The 16,210-nt window shown below is 41.0% G+C and overlaps 1 protein-coding gene across 4 annotated transcripts in view; it reads right to left on the reverse strand.

Annotated features, from left to right (window-relative positions):
• LOC111862901 (actin-related protein 2-B) overlaps positions 1-16,210 on the reverse strand; it is a 46,674-nt gene that overhangs the window by 27,424 nt on the left and 3,040 nt on the right. The window contains exons 3-4 of one of the 4 annotated variants that reach the window (XM_023848714.2): positions 12,233-12,247; positions 1,353-1,370 (exon numbers count right to left, since the gene is read on the reverse strand). The exons of 1 other annotated variant lie outside the window; for it this stretch is intronic. In XM_023848714.2, the coding sequence (XP_023704482.1) occupies positions 1,353-1,370; positions 12,233-12,247 (33 nt within the window). The remainder of the gene's footprint in view (positions 1-1,352; positions 1,371-12,232; positions 12,248-16,210) is intronic. 2 more of the 4 variants (XM_023848715.2, XM_023848716.2) reach the window with 2 other exon arrangements.

The following is a 16,210-nucleotide window of genomic DNA, read 5'->3' on the forward strand; positions in this document are numbered from 1 at the left end:
CATGACACACATATCTGCAACTTTACTCCTGACAAGTCATGGCACAATTACTTGCAGTGCAACGTTTCCAAATTTCCCACCCACATCCTAGGCATCGTATTGACGAGCTGTAAAACTCCCAAAGCAATGCCATCTCTTGGTTCCTGTGAAGTACCACCAAATCCATTCTGAAAATCTGCCATGAATTACCTTTCAAGTTTAAAAAAATACTGGACCTGATAGGGTCACCTACCATATAAATACATGACTGTAAAAGGGTTACATTTCTCTGGGCAAGCTGATTATGATTTTGAACAATGAAGCTGTAATCAACAGCCTGCTTTGCTTGGGTTCTAGATTGACTCACTGAAGCATCTCAGTTCCCAAACATCTGACAGGAGGAACCAACATTATTATAATACTGAACAAGACTATCTTCTGGGATGTGATGCCATGCAGTCTGGTAGAAGTACACCAATGTTTCTTTTTGCAGACTGCTTCATTGGTTTATTCTTTAACCCTGAAGACGGCCATGGTATATTCCTCTGAGACATTAGTGAGCTGCTACTGCACTACTCAGTGTCATGTCAAAGAAATCAGTACTCTTCCTAGTCATCACTGTGCGAATGTCAAACCTAACATTAATCATATATGAGGGAGAGTCAGTAAATAGGTCACAAATGGATACAGAATGTAAAACATGTGATATTCGAACCTGGAAGAAACATTTATTTCTCGACATGTCCTGCACCAACATTGATACACTTGTCCAATCGCTTTCCCATTGCGCTGAAACCCACAGCATAGAAGTCTTCTGATTGTTGTCTCAGCCACTTCTGCACCTCCTTCAACTTCCTTGTCATCAGTAAAATACATGGGACCCAGTTGTGAACTGCTTTTCATGACAAACACTTCCCACCACAAACAGGAAACATTTCTTTATGAATATCCTTTGCAGTGAGTCCTTTTGCCCATAAAAAACGCACAACAGAACACTGCTCTTTGGTAGTATACTCAAGCACTGTCGCCACTTTGACTACTGAAACCAGCCTCCGAATATGCACATGCATGTCTGATACCTAGACTGTCATGAAGCTGGACTGTGCTGCTACCTAGTGATACACACAGAAAATCTATTACATCCATTACATCTGTTTACTTCCATTTGTGACCTTACTGACTTTCCCTTGTATTTCACTCTGATACACAGCTACAATGTCAGGAGCAATCAATACACTTCAGTTTGACCAGCAAATACAGAATAAAATCACCAACAGTAAGAAAAAAGACAAAACAGAAACACAAGTTTTAAATTCCACAAGGTTCAAGCATGCTGGATTCATGTCATAGGACCACAACACATGCATACTTACTGGTACGTGAGCAAATTCCTACGGTAAGGCCGCACAGAGAGCAAAACAAAACATTAGAATGTGAAAGAACAGTCACAGTTAGTACGCTAAAACTAGCTAATAAGTCAACAGAATGGAACCTGCACAGTGTTTTGCATTCAAAAGTTGTTGAGAAATGATACAGAAATTAATTTTCTTAAACCTTCATCATTCTGCATGTTCCTGACATCCACTGACAAAGTCTGGTTAAGCCAAGCCACATATATATTTAACTGTGTTTATACAGTATCTCAGACTGCACTATATCAAATTATCAAATGACAGTAAATATAATGTGGTTGCATTTTATGTAAGGATGCATTCCTGAAGACGTCGCATAATTCAAGACAAGTTTGCTCATAATTTTGAAATACATACATGATTCTTGCTTAATTTTTTGGGGATCAGCACAATTTCAAACTCTGCTTCAATAATACTGTTGCGTGTTTCCTAGGCAATGCATCAAATCTCTTGTTGCTGCAAGAATGTGTGTCTGCCTCAACCAATTCGTTTGTAAAGGTGGAAACCCCAGTGTTACACTTTCATCTCCGGGGCAACGATTTCCTAGGCATCACTGCCTAGGAATTTCTAGCTGTTGACTAATGATGGCCATCTTGGACTCCAGCTTTCAGGCAGCACGTCACAATATTTTTTATATTGCACTATTTCAAATTTTCACAAAATGTGACTACGCTACATATAATTGAAAAGGATGTGGAAGGAAGCAGCCATGGTGTAACAGTGACACAGACCATTACATCATCATAAGAGAGTTGCTGGATTCTACTTTCAGCATACTTGCAGTATTCATATGCTGGTTGGAAATTCAAACACACTTACAGCCTGATAGTGAACTTAAGGATGGAGTTCGGTTTGTCTACTTAGGCTTGTCCAAAGCCAGCATAAGAGGGGTGTCAGGTTAGTTGGTTATGAGCAGTTAAAGTCTCAAGGTCATTCTGAGCTCCCCACTATCATCCACACATAAACACTGTTATTAACAGAGTACTCCTTTTGAACTATAGCTGAGTCTAAGATAGGAAAGCACAGAGTTATCCATAGTCCATGGTGACCAGAGTCCTGTTTTAATGGAATTGTCCCACTGTCCCGATGGGGATAAAACAGGATGCCAAATAGTCCCATTTTCAACAGTACTGTTCTGTTTATAACTAATACAAATTTATCCTTATGGCATACAAGCAGCAGTTGGCGCCTAGATGCACAGAATGAAAATCACCTTCCTACTGTGGCATATTTGCTCATGGAAAGAACTGTGAAGCCAGCAGAGACAGCCATTGCTAGGGAACAGCTCTGCAAACATGCTCATTAATAGGCAACAAATTTGTAACACGCAACAATGAAGTAACTGAGAATCCATGCAACAGCTATGTGACATGACAAGAGAACTGCTGGGAGAGGTGTTTTCTATGCTGTCTGTGCGTGCCTACACTATATAATGACATGATGACAGACTGAGAGAGTGACAGAACTGAGTTCAAAAGTGATTGAGAGTACTGACACAGTCGAGATCATTGAGAGAGAGTTCGAGAGTTGAGAAGATTGGGAGACAGAGGTTTTGACGAGTGAGCTGATTCAAGTACATGGTGACACAAGTAATCAATTCATTAGTTCAAGTCTTTGTCCACGTGTGAGATTGTGGGTCGAGATTATTGGCAGTTAGGTGTGTGTTTGCATCGGTTGTAGCTGAATAGTGAAGAGAGGAGTCTGTGGCATTCGATTACTATTTATATTCATTGTTGACGGTGGTTCTTCGAAAACTGAAGTGAGTGAACACGAGACAAGAACAGTGGTGCCAAATATGGCTGCCATCCCAGTGCCAGGATACCAGGCACATTGGACCATGCGTCAGACGCTAAAATCACAGTACCAGCAGCTGGCAGGCAAGTTTCCCGACACAGACGCACAGCTGAAACAGCTCCTTCAAGTACACCGAGACATCGAGGACATGGCAGGGTATACTCCAGCTTCGGTGGGTGACAGTGAACAGTGGTCATCCATCATCAGCGAGGCAGACGAAAACAGCCAGAACTACTGCCAGGTCCTAACAGGGAAGACCCTGTTTAGTGCCCTGTATGGCACATACACAGTCGCCTTACAGGAGTTAAAGGCCGTGCTGAAGGCGAGCAGTCAAACTCCTCAGTCTGGGGCAACCCTCTTCAACCCAGGAGGACGGTTTCAAAGAAGCCTGGCGGCACAAGTGGCACAGTACCGAGACCGCCCTGACCTTGAAGAAAAAAGTGGTAGCCACTGAAATCACGCCTCCTAAAGAGGTTGCCACCTGCAACTTCTTTGCACCCCTGAAAACATCAATGGAGACTGACAGCATTAGTGCAGAGGGTGCCACACCCGAGGAGGCAGTCCCTGGCAAAGCAGGTAGGCCGCCTCCAATAATATTGACATCATCCACGAATCTCATACAGTTGCAAAAGAAACTGAAAAACGTGGTCAAGGACAACTTCGAGTTCCATAGCACAAGAAACGGAACCAGAGCTGTTACGAAAGGCATGGCAGATTTCGAAGCCATCAAGTCACATTTCACCAACAACAACCTAGCCTATTATTCCTTCTTCCCAAAATCCCAGAAGCCTGTTAAGGCAGTAATCCAACACCTCCCCATCAATACCCCTGCTCAGGACATTTCAGAAGGTCTGGAAAACTTGGCCTTCGATGTTGTTAGCATCAAGCAAATGACGACAACCCATCGATCCCAACCTGAAGAAGCAACAACCAGGAACCTTCCCTTGTTCCTGATAACCTAGCCGCAGATGGCAAAATCACAGGAAATATTCAATCTGCCAAGCCTTGCCACATATCAATCAAGGTGTAGATGCACTGAGCTCACACTGGACTTACACAATGTCATAACTGTCAACAGTTTGGCCACGTCTGGGCTAACTGTAAACAACCTCCCAGCTGTTTGTGGTGCAGAGGTGGCCATCTGCATAAGGAATGCCCAGAGAAGGGAAACGCTGCTTCCACCCCAACATGCTGCAACTGCCGGTTGGCAGAGGGAGACAAGCCACATCCCGCCAACTATCGGGGTTGCAGATACGCCAAGGAAAAGCCGCAAAAAAGTAAGGCGAAGAGAACACCGAAAAATGCTATGGAGAGGGTGTTCTCATCAAACCTCGTCACCTCAGGCGTGTCCTTCGTGGTGGCACTACGAGGCAACGCAGAAAAACAGCGTCCACAGGCAAACTCCGCTCCAATGGTTTGCCATACAGTAACAAAACAACAAAATGTACTGGCCCCTACACTGAAGAATGAAACAGGTCAGTCACTTCAGGCTCCTCATGCAAACACTCAATCTCTCAACAATATGTTGAGAGTTGTGACTGTAGTACAGCAGATCATGACAGAGTTCAATGATGCAGTGTCTGAGGAGGACAAAATAATGGCCATTACAAAAACTGTATTAAATCTCATGAAACAAAATGGACACTAGAGTTCATAGGCCCCTCAAAGTCATAGCATTTAATGTGAACGGCATTTGGAGGCAGCGCTATGAGCTCAGTAAACAGCTGCAAGACCTATGTACAGATGTGGCCCCGTTTTCAGACACACATCTGAAAGCTCATGAGAGATTCTTTCTTCCAAATTACCACTTTTATAGAACCGAGCGCTACTTGGGCAGAAAAGGCGGAACTGCCGTTGCAGTTAGAAAAGGCATTCCCCATAACCATGTAGACCTACCAACCCTTGTTTCAGTAGAAGCAACAGGAGTCTGCATACCAATTGGTAACAGTGAAGTACTGTTTGCAGATGTTTATAAATCCCCAGGCAGGGCCTGGAGTGATGCTGACATCACTGAGCTCTTAAGCTTTAGACGTAAGTCTATTTTGGCAGGTGATTTGAATGCTAAGCACCCATTTTGAAATAGCAGAGTTTCAAACCCCTCAGGCGAGAAACTCATGGATTTATTTGTTATGAGTGATTTCAAAATCTTAGCACCACAGTGCCCACTCATTATTCCCCTACAGGAAATGGTGACATGCTGGATATCGTGGTCCACCAAAATATCAGAATGTCAGAAGTCATTGGCTCCAATATTCTGGATTCAGATCACCTACCAATAGTATTCCACATACTGGATCATGTTAAAATTAGGAACATTTTGGAACCTACTGAAAAATTCACAGATTGAGAGTGATTTCAAAGCCTAGCATTTGAGTTAATATCACATAAACTAGAAATTAAGTCTGGGGTAGAAGCCGATAAAGCGGCACACGACTTTGCAGCCTCTATTGCTTTGGCATATACGTTGTCCACAAGAAAAGTTACACTTTCAGACATAAACAACGATCTTCCTGGTGTAGATCGCCTGTTAAAACATAAGCAGAGGCTACGAAAACTGTGACAAGAAACCAGGGATCCAGCATGTAAGACGGCACTAAACTGGGTCACAAAGTCAATCAGCCGAATGACCCGAAAAAAGACACTTGAAAGGTGGGAAACAAAAATAGGTAATGCTGAAGTCACACCTCAGGGTATATGGCCAATTGCGAAATCCCTCCTAAAGAAGGATGGACCAAGGGCACCAACTCATATTCATGGTGCTGCAGGCCTTACATTTCACCCATTTGAAAAAGCCAATGCAATTGTTGATTGTTTGGAAATTCAGTTCATGCCACACGATCTGTATAACGATAGCCATGAACGGCGAGTGGAGGCTAGAGTTCAAGCTCTGCTTGAAACCACAGATGACAAACCCCCTCAAGGGATCAGACTATGTGAAATACAAAAATTGATAAATTCCTTGAAATTGAGAAAGGCCTGTGGAATTGATGGCATCCCAAATGAATGCTTGAGGCAAACTTCCAAGGCGACCATTGGTTCACCTAACTCATTTATTTAATCACTGTCTTCGGCTCTCTCATTTTCCAAATATTTGGAAGGAAGCTAAAGTAATAACTTTACCTAAACCCGGTAAAGACCCGAAATTCCCGCAAAATTTATGTTTGGTCAGCCTCCTGTCCACAACAGGAAAACTATTCAAAAAAGAAATTTTGAAATTACTACAAAAACATATTGAAGAAAGAGGCCTGCTCAATGCAAGCTAGTTTAGTTTTCGTGCACATCACAGCACAACATTGCAATGTATAAGGCCGGCAGACCACGTAACCCTTTATTTCAACAATAAAATGTCTATGGCTGAGGTGTTCTTGGACATCGAAAAAGCCTTTGATACCACATGGCACTCAGGCTTGCTGTATAAGTTATCAAAATTGGAATTCTCCAACAGTTAGACCAAGTTTATTGGGTCCTCTCTTTCTCAACGTAAATTCACGGTTTCGGTTGAAGGCGAAATGTCAACCCCAAGGGAAATGCAAGCAGGGGTGCCACAAGGTTCAGTCATTTCCCCTACTCTTTTCAATTTGTACATAAATGATGCCCCCCAAACACATGGTGTTCACCTGGCCCTCTTTGTGGATGACACCTGTCTACATGCGACAGATCACAAGGAGAGTTTTATTGTTAGAAAACTCCAGCACAGTCTCAGCTCAATGGAGACCTGGTGTGAGCGCTGGAATATTAAAATTAATGAAGATAAAACTCAGGGAGTCTACTTCTCTCGTGGTCATTGACCACCTGAGTCTTGTCTCACTCTAAATGGACGAAATATTTCATTTGTAAATAGTGCAAAATATCTAGGTGTAATCTTCGATAAGAGAGTTACATGGAGATTGCACATAGAAATGATTGAAGCCAAGGCCTTCAGAACATTCATTAGAGTATATTCCCTTTTCAAAAGTGAGCGACTGAGCACTAACATTAAAATGACCCTCCACAAAGCTCTTATTAGATCAGTAATGACCTATGCTAGTCCCCCCTGGAAATTCATGGCAGACACTCATCTAGTGAAATTGCAGTGCCAGCAAAACAAGGTTCTCCACACCACTGGCAATCTTCCAAGGCGCACACCGGTCTGTGATTTGCACATGACATTTGAAATCCCATATGTATATGACTACATAACAAAATTATGCAGGAAACAAGCAGAAGTCATACAAAATCATGAAAATGAGAATGTTTGCATCATTGGACAAGGCGAAGCCCAACACAGAAAGTATAAGAGGCTTAAATTTGGTGGTCAGGCATATGACCGTTCAAGTGACTAGACTGCCGTGATAGCAAATACTACTAGAAATATGGCATAATCTGCTGTACTGAGCCTGGATTGACAGAGGCCTTGTACATATTGTACACAGAAATAAGAATTAAGATTGAATTAGTAAATATATGTAAATACTGACAATGGACTTACTAATACGGACTATGACTTGACAAATGACAGACCCGACCTCTCGTCAGAGAGGGCACCCCAAATGGACAGGACAGTAACCTTCACATGGGGGGGGGGAATCTGGTCATGAGCCGCAGCAGGGGCTCAACACCAAGACAGACAGACTGACCGTCAGTCACAATGTGACTTCGACTTTGATGACTACATAACAAAATTATGCAGGCAATAAGCAGAATTCATAGAAAATCATGATGATGAGAATGTTTGCATCATCAGACAAGGCAAAGCCCGACACAGAAAGTATAAGAGGCTTAAACTTGGCGGCGGCCAGGCATACGATCGTTCAATTGAGTAGACTGTCGTGGTATCAAATACTACTATAAATAGGGCATAATCTGCTGTACAGAGCCTGGATTGACAGAGGCCTTGTATATATATTACATAGAAATAAAGAATTAAGATTAAATTTGTAAATATCTGTAAATACTGACAATGGACATACTAATACGGACTATGACTGACAAATGACAGACCCGACCTCTCGCCAGAGAGGGCGCCCCAAATGGACAGGGCAGTAACTTTCATGTAAGGAAAAAACAAAAAGAAAAAATCTGGTCATGAGCCCCAGCTGGAGCTGAACACCAAGACAGACAGACTGACTGACCGTCAGTCGCATCGTGACTTTGACTTTGATTACGAGGTAGTCTTGAGACGGCAGTGAGAAGAGCAGAGGCTGGTGTGAGATGGCCACCAGCCTGGGAGTTAGTCAGCCAGAGCAAGGAGTTAGTTGTGTGACAGTCACTGGCCAGTATGGACGAAAACACGGAAGTTAAGGAAGCTATAGCACTGGAAGCCATTACCAGGCAACAGCTGGTGAAGTAACAGCAGACTGAGAAGATTTTATTTTTGCTGTAGTAAACTGCAGATTGTGTGAATTGGCGTTAGCATTGTAGTTATTTTTAGTTACATTCTGTAAAAGTTCAATAAATCCAATTACCAATCCAAACCCCATTTACAGTCAATCATACACGTGAAACTACTTTAATAAACTGCTGCATGTACTGTTGTTGGCTCTATGAAATTAAATCGGAGCAGTAGCGGAGAGTTTTGTGTGTCAGCTGTGTGAGAATGCCTGCAACCACACAATTAACTTATTCAATTGAAATGTAGCAAAACCAGATAACAAATAAGTTGAAACAATGAGATAATCTCAGTAGAAGCATTAGAATTAAAGTGTCAGCACAAAGCTGCATAAAGAAGGACAAATATAATTTAAACTTGTCTTTACACCATATTATAGTCACAATTTAAGGGTGTGACTACTGAGAAGGTATGGACTGCTGAAAGGATTTACTGACCACTTACACACACCACTCAGAACGACAAGTAATTCCAGTGCTATCACTAATCTCCATGCTTTGCAAATCTCCACAGCTTCCCAACGCGGCAGCCGGAGTTCGATCCCAGGTCTGGTCAAGTGGGGTTTGTGGTGGACAAAGTGGCACTGGGACAGGTTTTCTCCGAGTACTTCGGTTCCCCTGCCAATCTTCATTCCATCAATTGCTCCACAATCACCCTCACCTATCATTTGGGGCTGGTACAATAGGCCAGAAGTGGCCTTAGTACAAGGGACTTAGTCCCACCCCACTTCCTTACTTATTTACTTACTTACTTACTTACTTACTCATGGAGCTGAGCCCTTCTGGAGGAGCCACCAATTCTGCAGCTACTCAAGAATTTCCCAGCATTTTATGGAACCCGAAGGTTCATTACCGTGTTCACAAGAGCCCTCCACTGGCCCCTATCCTGAGCCAGAGCTATCCAATCCATACCATCCCATCCTATCTCTCTAATAACCATTCTAATATTGTCCACCCACCTACGCCTTGGTCTTCCCTGTGTTCTCTTTCCTTCTGGCTTTCCCACCAATATCCTATACACATTCCTCGTCTCCCCCATTCATGCTACTTGTACTCTTCTCCAAGTATAATTAGAATGATCAAGTCAAGTCCCACCCCACTAGCAATAAAAAAAATACACCACATTCTAACATAAATCATAATGACAGTGAAACTGAAAACTTCCTGGAAATACCTATGAAACCCTTCTCACCTAGAGAAGTAGTACAAGAAATTAAGAACATAAATCCGCACAAAGGACCCAGTTATGACCTTACCACAGGAGAAATACTCAACTAAGAAAAGCAATAGTATTGCTAACAACCATCTATAAGAGCATGCTCAGAATATCCTACTACCCAATTATGTGAAAATTTGCCCAGATCATGATGATAACTAAACCTGGGATACCAGCCAATGAAGTAAATTCTTATCAACCAATTAGTTTGCTGCCGGTCACATCGAAGCTGTTTGAAAAGTTACTATTGAAGAAAATTAGAAACGACCTAGACCTGCCAACTGTTATTCCCGATTACCAATTTGGATTCAGGGAAAGGCACTCCACAATACAAAAACATACATAGAATCATAAACATGACTGCAACAACCCTCAAAGGAAAACACATTGTGTACAGCAGTTTTCCTTGATGTAGCTCTGGTGTTTGTCAAGGTCTGGCACGCTGGACTACAATATAAAATGAAAAATACATTCTCCAGCACATGCTACCCACTTTTAAAGTCATACATCACTGAAAGACATTTTCAAATAAAATAATTCATATTCAGGTTGCTACCAGGTGAAGTCAGGTGTACCACAAGGAAGTATGATGGGGCCTCTACTATACTTAAATCTATACTGCAGACTTGCCCTCAACAAACAACACTAGAATTGCAACCTTCGCAGTTGACACAGCCCTACTAGCAGCAAATAATGATCCAGTAGTAGCATCGCAACATCTTCAACATCACTTAAACCTCCTCCAGCAACTTAGTTTTAGTCTTGGGCAGTACACAACAGTATTCCAGGCATCAATGCACATGCAGTCGAGAATCTAGATAGGAACTATAAGAATAAGAACATCTATATTCTACCAGACGGGGGACAAAAGTTGCTCGCGTCCGTGACATTCTTTAAGTCATATGTGTCCCCTGGGTAGTGCAAAATGAGCAACAAACCTGGCAAAGCTTCCCAAGAGAAAAGTGCAAACTTCTTCAAGATGCAACAAAGCAAGAACTTGAGTGCTCTCTATTGGGAAGCAAGAAGCAAAATGGGTTAAATGATCCCAAATGCAGTCACTGGAAACTAACCAACCAACCAACCAACCAACCAACCAACCAATATTCTATCAGACAGTCAAACTGCAATCAAAGCACTTGGCAAACACCAAATCACCTCAAAACTGGTCTAGGACTGCCACCAATCCCTCATACAACTGGCCAGAAATAACAGAGTACAACTGATATGGGTGCCAGGTCATGAGGATATTGGTGGTAATGAAATGGCAGATCAACTGGCAAGAAGAGGATCTGAACATCCATTCATAGGGCCTGAACCAGCTTGTGGCATCTCAATTGGAGTTGCCAAGAAAGCGGTCAGGGACTGGATGAACAGAAATCACATAAAACAATGGGAATCCAAAATTGGATTCAAACAGGCAAAGGGACTTATATCGGGGTCCTTCACCGGAATAATGAAAGATCTGTTGGAATTAAACACAGACCAATTAAGATGGATAGCAGGACTATTTACACGACACTGTCACCTAAAACGATATCTTTTAAAACTAGGATTGACAGACAATCCCACTTGTGAAAGGTGCCTGAAGGACAACAAATCAGCCACACATATTCTATGCAATTGTGAGTCCATGGCCCATTTAAGATTTTGCCACTTGGGTCAGTTCTTTATGGAACCAAGTGAATACTATGACGCCCCCATAAATAAAGTCCTACATTTCATTCAAAGTGTAGGATTAATAAGGAGTTAATTAAAGGGGAAGCACAATAGATCATTGTTGTTCGTGGTGCAGGGGCCGGATTGTGGCCCACCCCTCACACACACACATTCATACATACATACACACATCTAGATTAGGCAGCATTGAGTGATAGAATGACTGATGACTGAGAAGGATTTGGAACAAGGTGGATGTGGCATAACTGAAGTACTCTCTCAGCATTTATATGGAGGGGCTGAGAAAAACCTCTGCCAGGATATCCAGTGTCCCAACTGAGATTCAAACCAAGCATCTCCTGACTAAAAGCCTAGTGTTACTGCCAAACCATTGAGCTACTTCTGTATGGAATGCAGTGGGTTCAAAATCAAGTTTTTGTACATAAAATGAATTGCCCAAGAGGTAAAATCACATTATCATGTGTAAACAGCCTTGTAAAAACACTGCTAGAAATTAAAATGTAAAATTACAAGATGTATATAATACTGAATAACATGGGACACAAGTTTTCACATTTAGCAGAGCTAATAGCAAAATTTTAGATAAAAAAAAAAAGAACACAAGATTATGTGCAACAAATATATTCAATAATGAAACAAAAGATTAAAAGAAACGACTGTTAACAGACAAATCATGCACCTGTCATTAATTTAGAATTGTGCACTGAGACATGTTAACTTAAGATGACGGAACAAACATATTTAAAATTCATTATCAAATAAGCTTACAGTAATCTTGAATCCTTACTTTGACATACATATCCTGAAATAAGAGATACTGTTATTCTACAAACCATGTTTTGCATGGAAGTATGAAAGTGTCTTAGAGTGACTTCTTACATTTGCCAGACCAGTAGAAATTTAAGAATCTTAAGAATTCAAATAAAATTTACAAAATAAAACCAAGGCAAGAGGAAATCAGTACTTCCAACACACATGTATTATTGTTTGCCATCTACAGGGAGATTACATAAGAGTCTGCTACAAATCACTTGGCCAGTCTAGCAGGAGAGATATGTGCCCCTCACATCAACTGTACTGTGCATATTTAAGCTAATGACATAGCTGACAACCTAACAGCCTTCATACATTGCAATTTATCTTCAGTATCTACCAAATAAGTCACTGAACAGCTATCATAAAGGAAAATTATGCGTTAAGTGCCCACCCACCATATTCCCAAGTCCCTGATACTGAGTTAAACATTCAGTCTTGTTGCTTCTTGGGACATAATGCTTCACAGGAGTCACACACTGAAAGGTATTCATGTATGATACCCATATGAAAAACAAGATTCTGGAATACAATTCTGCTGGGTTTTCAAGTTTCCAATTGACTCCATATCTGTAGAGGAACTGCAATGTTTGAATTGACCCTTTCATGGAAGTGCCAGGAATGTACACATGAGAACATAAAATACGTCCAACATCTGTTGTGAACTGGGTGGGTTTTGTTGACCTACAGGCTTGCTGATTGAGCTTTAAGTGAGAATATGGATGATGAAATTGATGCAAGAAGTACGTGTCCCTCCTGCCAGTCTGAGTAAAAGATATTCAGCAAGCTCTCAGATAATCTCCTTGCATACATCTGTATTGTCAGATTACACATATAAATTTACTCTACCATATTAATAACTTATGAAAAACACAATAAAATTAGAGAATACCTTCAAACTACTGCAACAAGTGCACTTCTGAAGTTCTTGTTCTGAACTGGAGTAATGGATACAATAGCTCAATTTCTTGCATCATAACAAAACCTTAAATAAAGCACTAATATAAGACAATATAAGAAGTCCTGGGAAAAACTAAATGCCTGCTTTCCTTTCCCTGTAACTTGAGTACTTGATATGAAAAGCACAAAAAAACTTCAGCATGCTGAGGCATTCAAGTGATGTTATTACCTCAACAATTTGAAGGAGCCGGGATAGTGCAGTCAGTATAGCGACTGGCTACAGACTAGACAACTGAGGGGACCGAGTTCGAGTCCCAGTAGTGTCAAGAATTTCCTCTCCTCCAAGTCATCCAGACCAGCTCTGGGGCTCACCCAACCTCCTATACAGTGAGTACTGGGGGGCTCTTTCCCCAGGGGTAAAGTGGCCGAAGCATGAAGCTGACCACTCACCTCCAACTAGTTCTAAGGTTAAGAAAATGTGGGTCTATACATTAACGCTCACATATGCCATCACGGCACAGTGCTTAATTAGTAGGGACCGGATTTTAATGCAAATGCATATTTCTTTCTTGCAACCAGAACATATGCTTGTTTGGATATATGTATGAATTACTCCATTTCTTAAATTTTGGACATGGTTTGATGGTGCATATAAATGCATATTTTGCCTGTTTTATGAATAAGCATCATATTTTCGAAGATCTCTATTTATACTGCATATTTCCTTTTTAAAATGTTTATCACATATATTTTTTAATTTTATGTTCAAATTTTCAATCATGGGCGTGTGTATACAATTTTTCTTTTCCGTATTAGAATATGCTGCATATTTGACTCAACATTTCATCATGATTCATGTTTCTGATGCAATACCCAGGACAGGACTTCACCGATCCCTCTACTTGTAACTTGCTTCATCCATGTACCATCAAAGGGGCCGCAAAGAGATTAGTCGGAAGAATTCACATGTAACCGCTCTCAACGTAATACTATTCAACCGATAAGGGACTTGACTTATTTATTTCCGAAGTCCCTATGAGGTTCATTACACTTTTTCATTTGAAGCTGGGGGCCATTGACATTAGTGGTGACTACTCTGTAGTTAAGTTTGTTTAGCTTTCTGTAGTCATGCCAAAAGCGAAAGTAAGTCAGAAAACTAAATTACAGCTATATCAGCGGGAGTTCGAAGGAGAGATGATAAGTATGGATAACAAAATTCTTTATTGCCAAGCGTGTGAGAAAACAGTTGTTTGTGAAAAACGCTTTCAAGTGCTTCAGCATTTGAACACTAATATACACAATGAGAATATTTAAATGAAATCCACGAAAAGTGCTCCTGTTCAAAAATTGCTTAGTCAATTTTCTAATAATAGTTTTTCACAGTTTTCCTTTGATTTATGCGAAGCCTTTTTAGTGGCAGATATTCCACTGTGGAAACTAACCAGTCCTACTCTGAGAAACTTCATAGAGAAAGTGCAAAGTGCCAGATGAATCTACTGTGCGCAAAAATTATGTGAAGCGGTGTTACAATCTTACAATTGAAAGCATTAGAGATAATATTCAAGATAATTTTGTGGGTATCAATCGACGAAACACAAGATTGTGAGGGACGGTTTATTGCAAATTCTATAGTTGGATCCCTTAATAAGAATGAACAATCTACCCCATATCTTCTTGCGGTAGAGCAATTTGAAACCACAAATAGCTCTGCAGTTTCCAAATTTTTTATTAATTCCATGAATTTAATATGGCCGAATGGCATTCAGTATGAGCACGTATTGCTCTTTGTGACTGATGCCGCAAGTTATATGATGAAAGCTGGTACTCCTCTTAAAGTTAAATTTCCAAATATGACACATTTGACTTGCCTTGCCAATGGGTTTGACACATTTGACTTGCCTTGCCAATGGGTTGCACCGTGTTGCAGAAACAACTTGTGCAAATTTTCCGCTTGTTAATAAGTTGGTATCTTCTGAGAGGAAGGTATTTGTTAAACTGCCATACAAAAAAGAAGCCTTTATAAAGCAGTAGCACCGAGCGTTCCACTTCTGCCAGAACCAATTTTAACGTANCCTCTTAAAGTTAAATTTCCAAATATGACACATTTGACTTGCCTTGCCAATGGGTTTGACACATTTGACTTGCCTTGCCAATGGGTTGCACCGTGTTGCAGAAACAACTTGTGCAAATTTTCCGCTTGTTAATAAGTTGGTATCTTCTGAGAGGAAGGTATTTGTTAAACTGCCATACAAAAAAGAAGCCTTTATAAAGCAGTAGCACCGAGCGTTCCACTTCTGCCAGAACCAATTTTAACGTACTGGGGCACGTGGCTGTGTGCAGCGAGTTATTATACCGAATATTTAGAAACAGTTAGGAATGTCGTGAGTACATTTGATTTCAAAAGTGCAGCATCAATTCAAATTGCCCAAGATGTACTAAAAAATGCAGAACTAGAAACTAATCTTTCCTATATATCTACTCATGTCTCTCATCTTCCATCCGCAATTTCCTCACTGGAGGCAAGCAATAGCAATACTACTTTGTATCAGTCATTAACTCTCTGACTGGCGCGAAGGGTATTTAAATCCCACCCCTGTCCTGGCAGGCCCTTTAAACCTTATGTCGCTAAAATGCATGTAGTTACCTTTTCCTAAACAACTTCAACACAAATTGGTTTTTAAAAACGAAATTTTCAGGAACTAATTAAAATCCAATATTTTATGCAATAAATGCCTTTCCATACCTCTTTATTAGTTTTTCTTCGTGTGATAAAAATTGAAACATGAAAGTGTGCAGAGAGCCACACCACAGCCTGCACACATGATATTTGTTTCTTTTCTAATCTTGTGCTTAGCACTCACGCGACACTTTCTCAGGGCACCATTCTTCTTGTTACTGGGAGGAACATGGACCATTTTGTGAATTTTCAAGCCACCCTCCATACGATTTACTGGCTCTTTCACTGGTAGTCTTTTCAAGGTCGAGGGCGGAGGCGTGACTGCACTCGAGTCTGACGCAATATATTCGTCATCCACTTCATTCCTCGACTCTT

This window comes from Cryptotermes secundus, unplaced genomic scaffold (genome assembly GCF_002891405.2).
Source record: "Cryptotermes secundus unplaced genomic scaffold, Csec_1.0 scaffold582, whole genome shotgun sequence".
Taxonomy (NCBI): Eukaryota; Metazoa; Arthropoda; class Insecta; order Blattodea; family Kalotermitidae; genus Cryptotermes; species Cryptotermes secundus.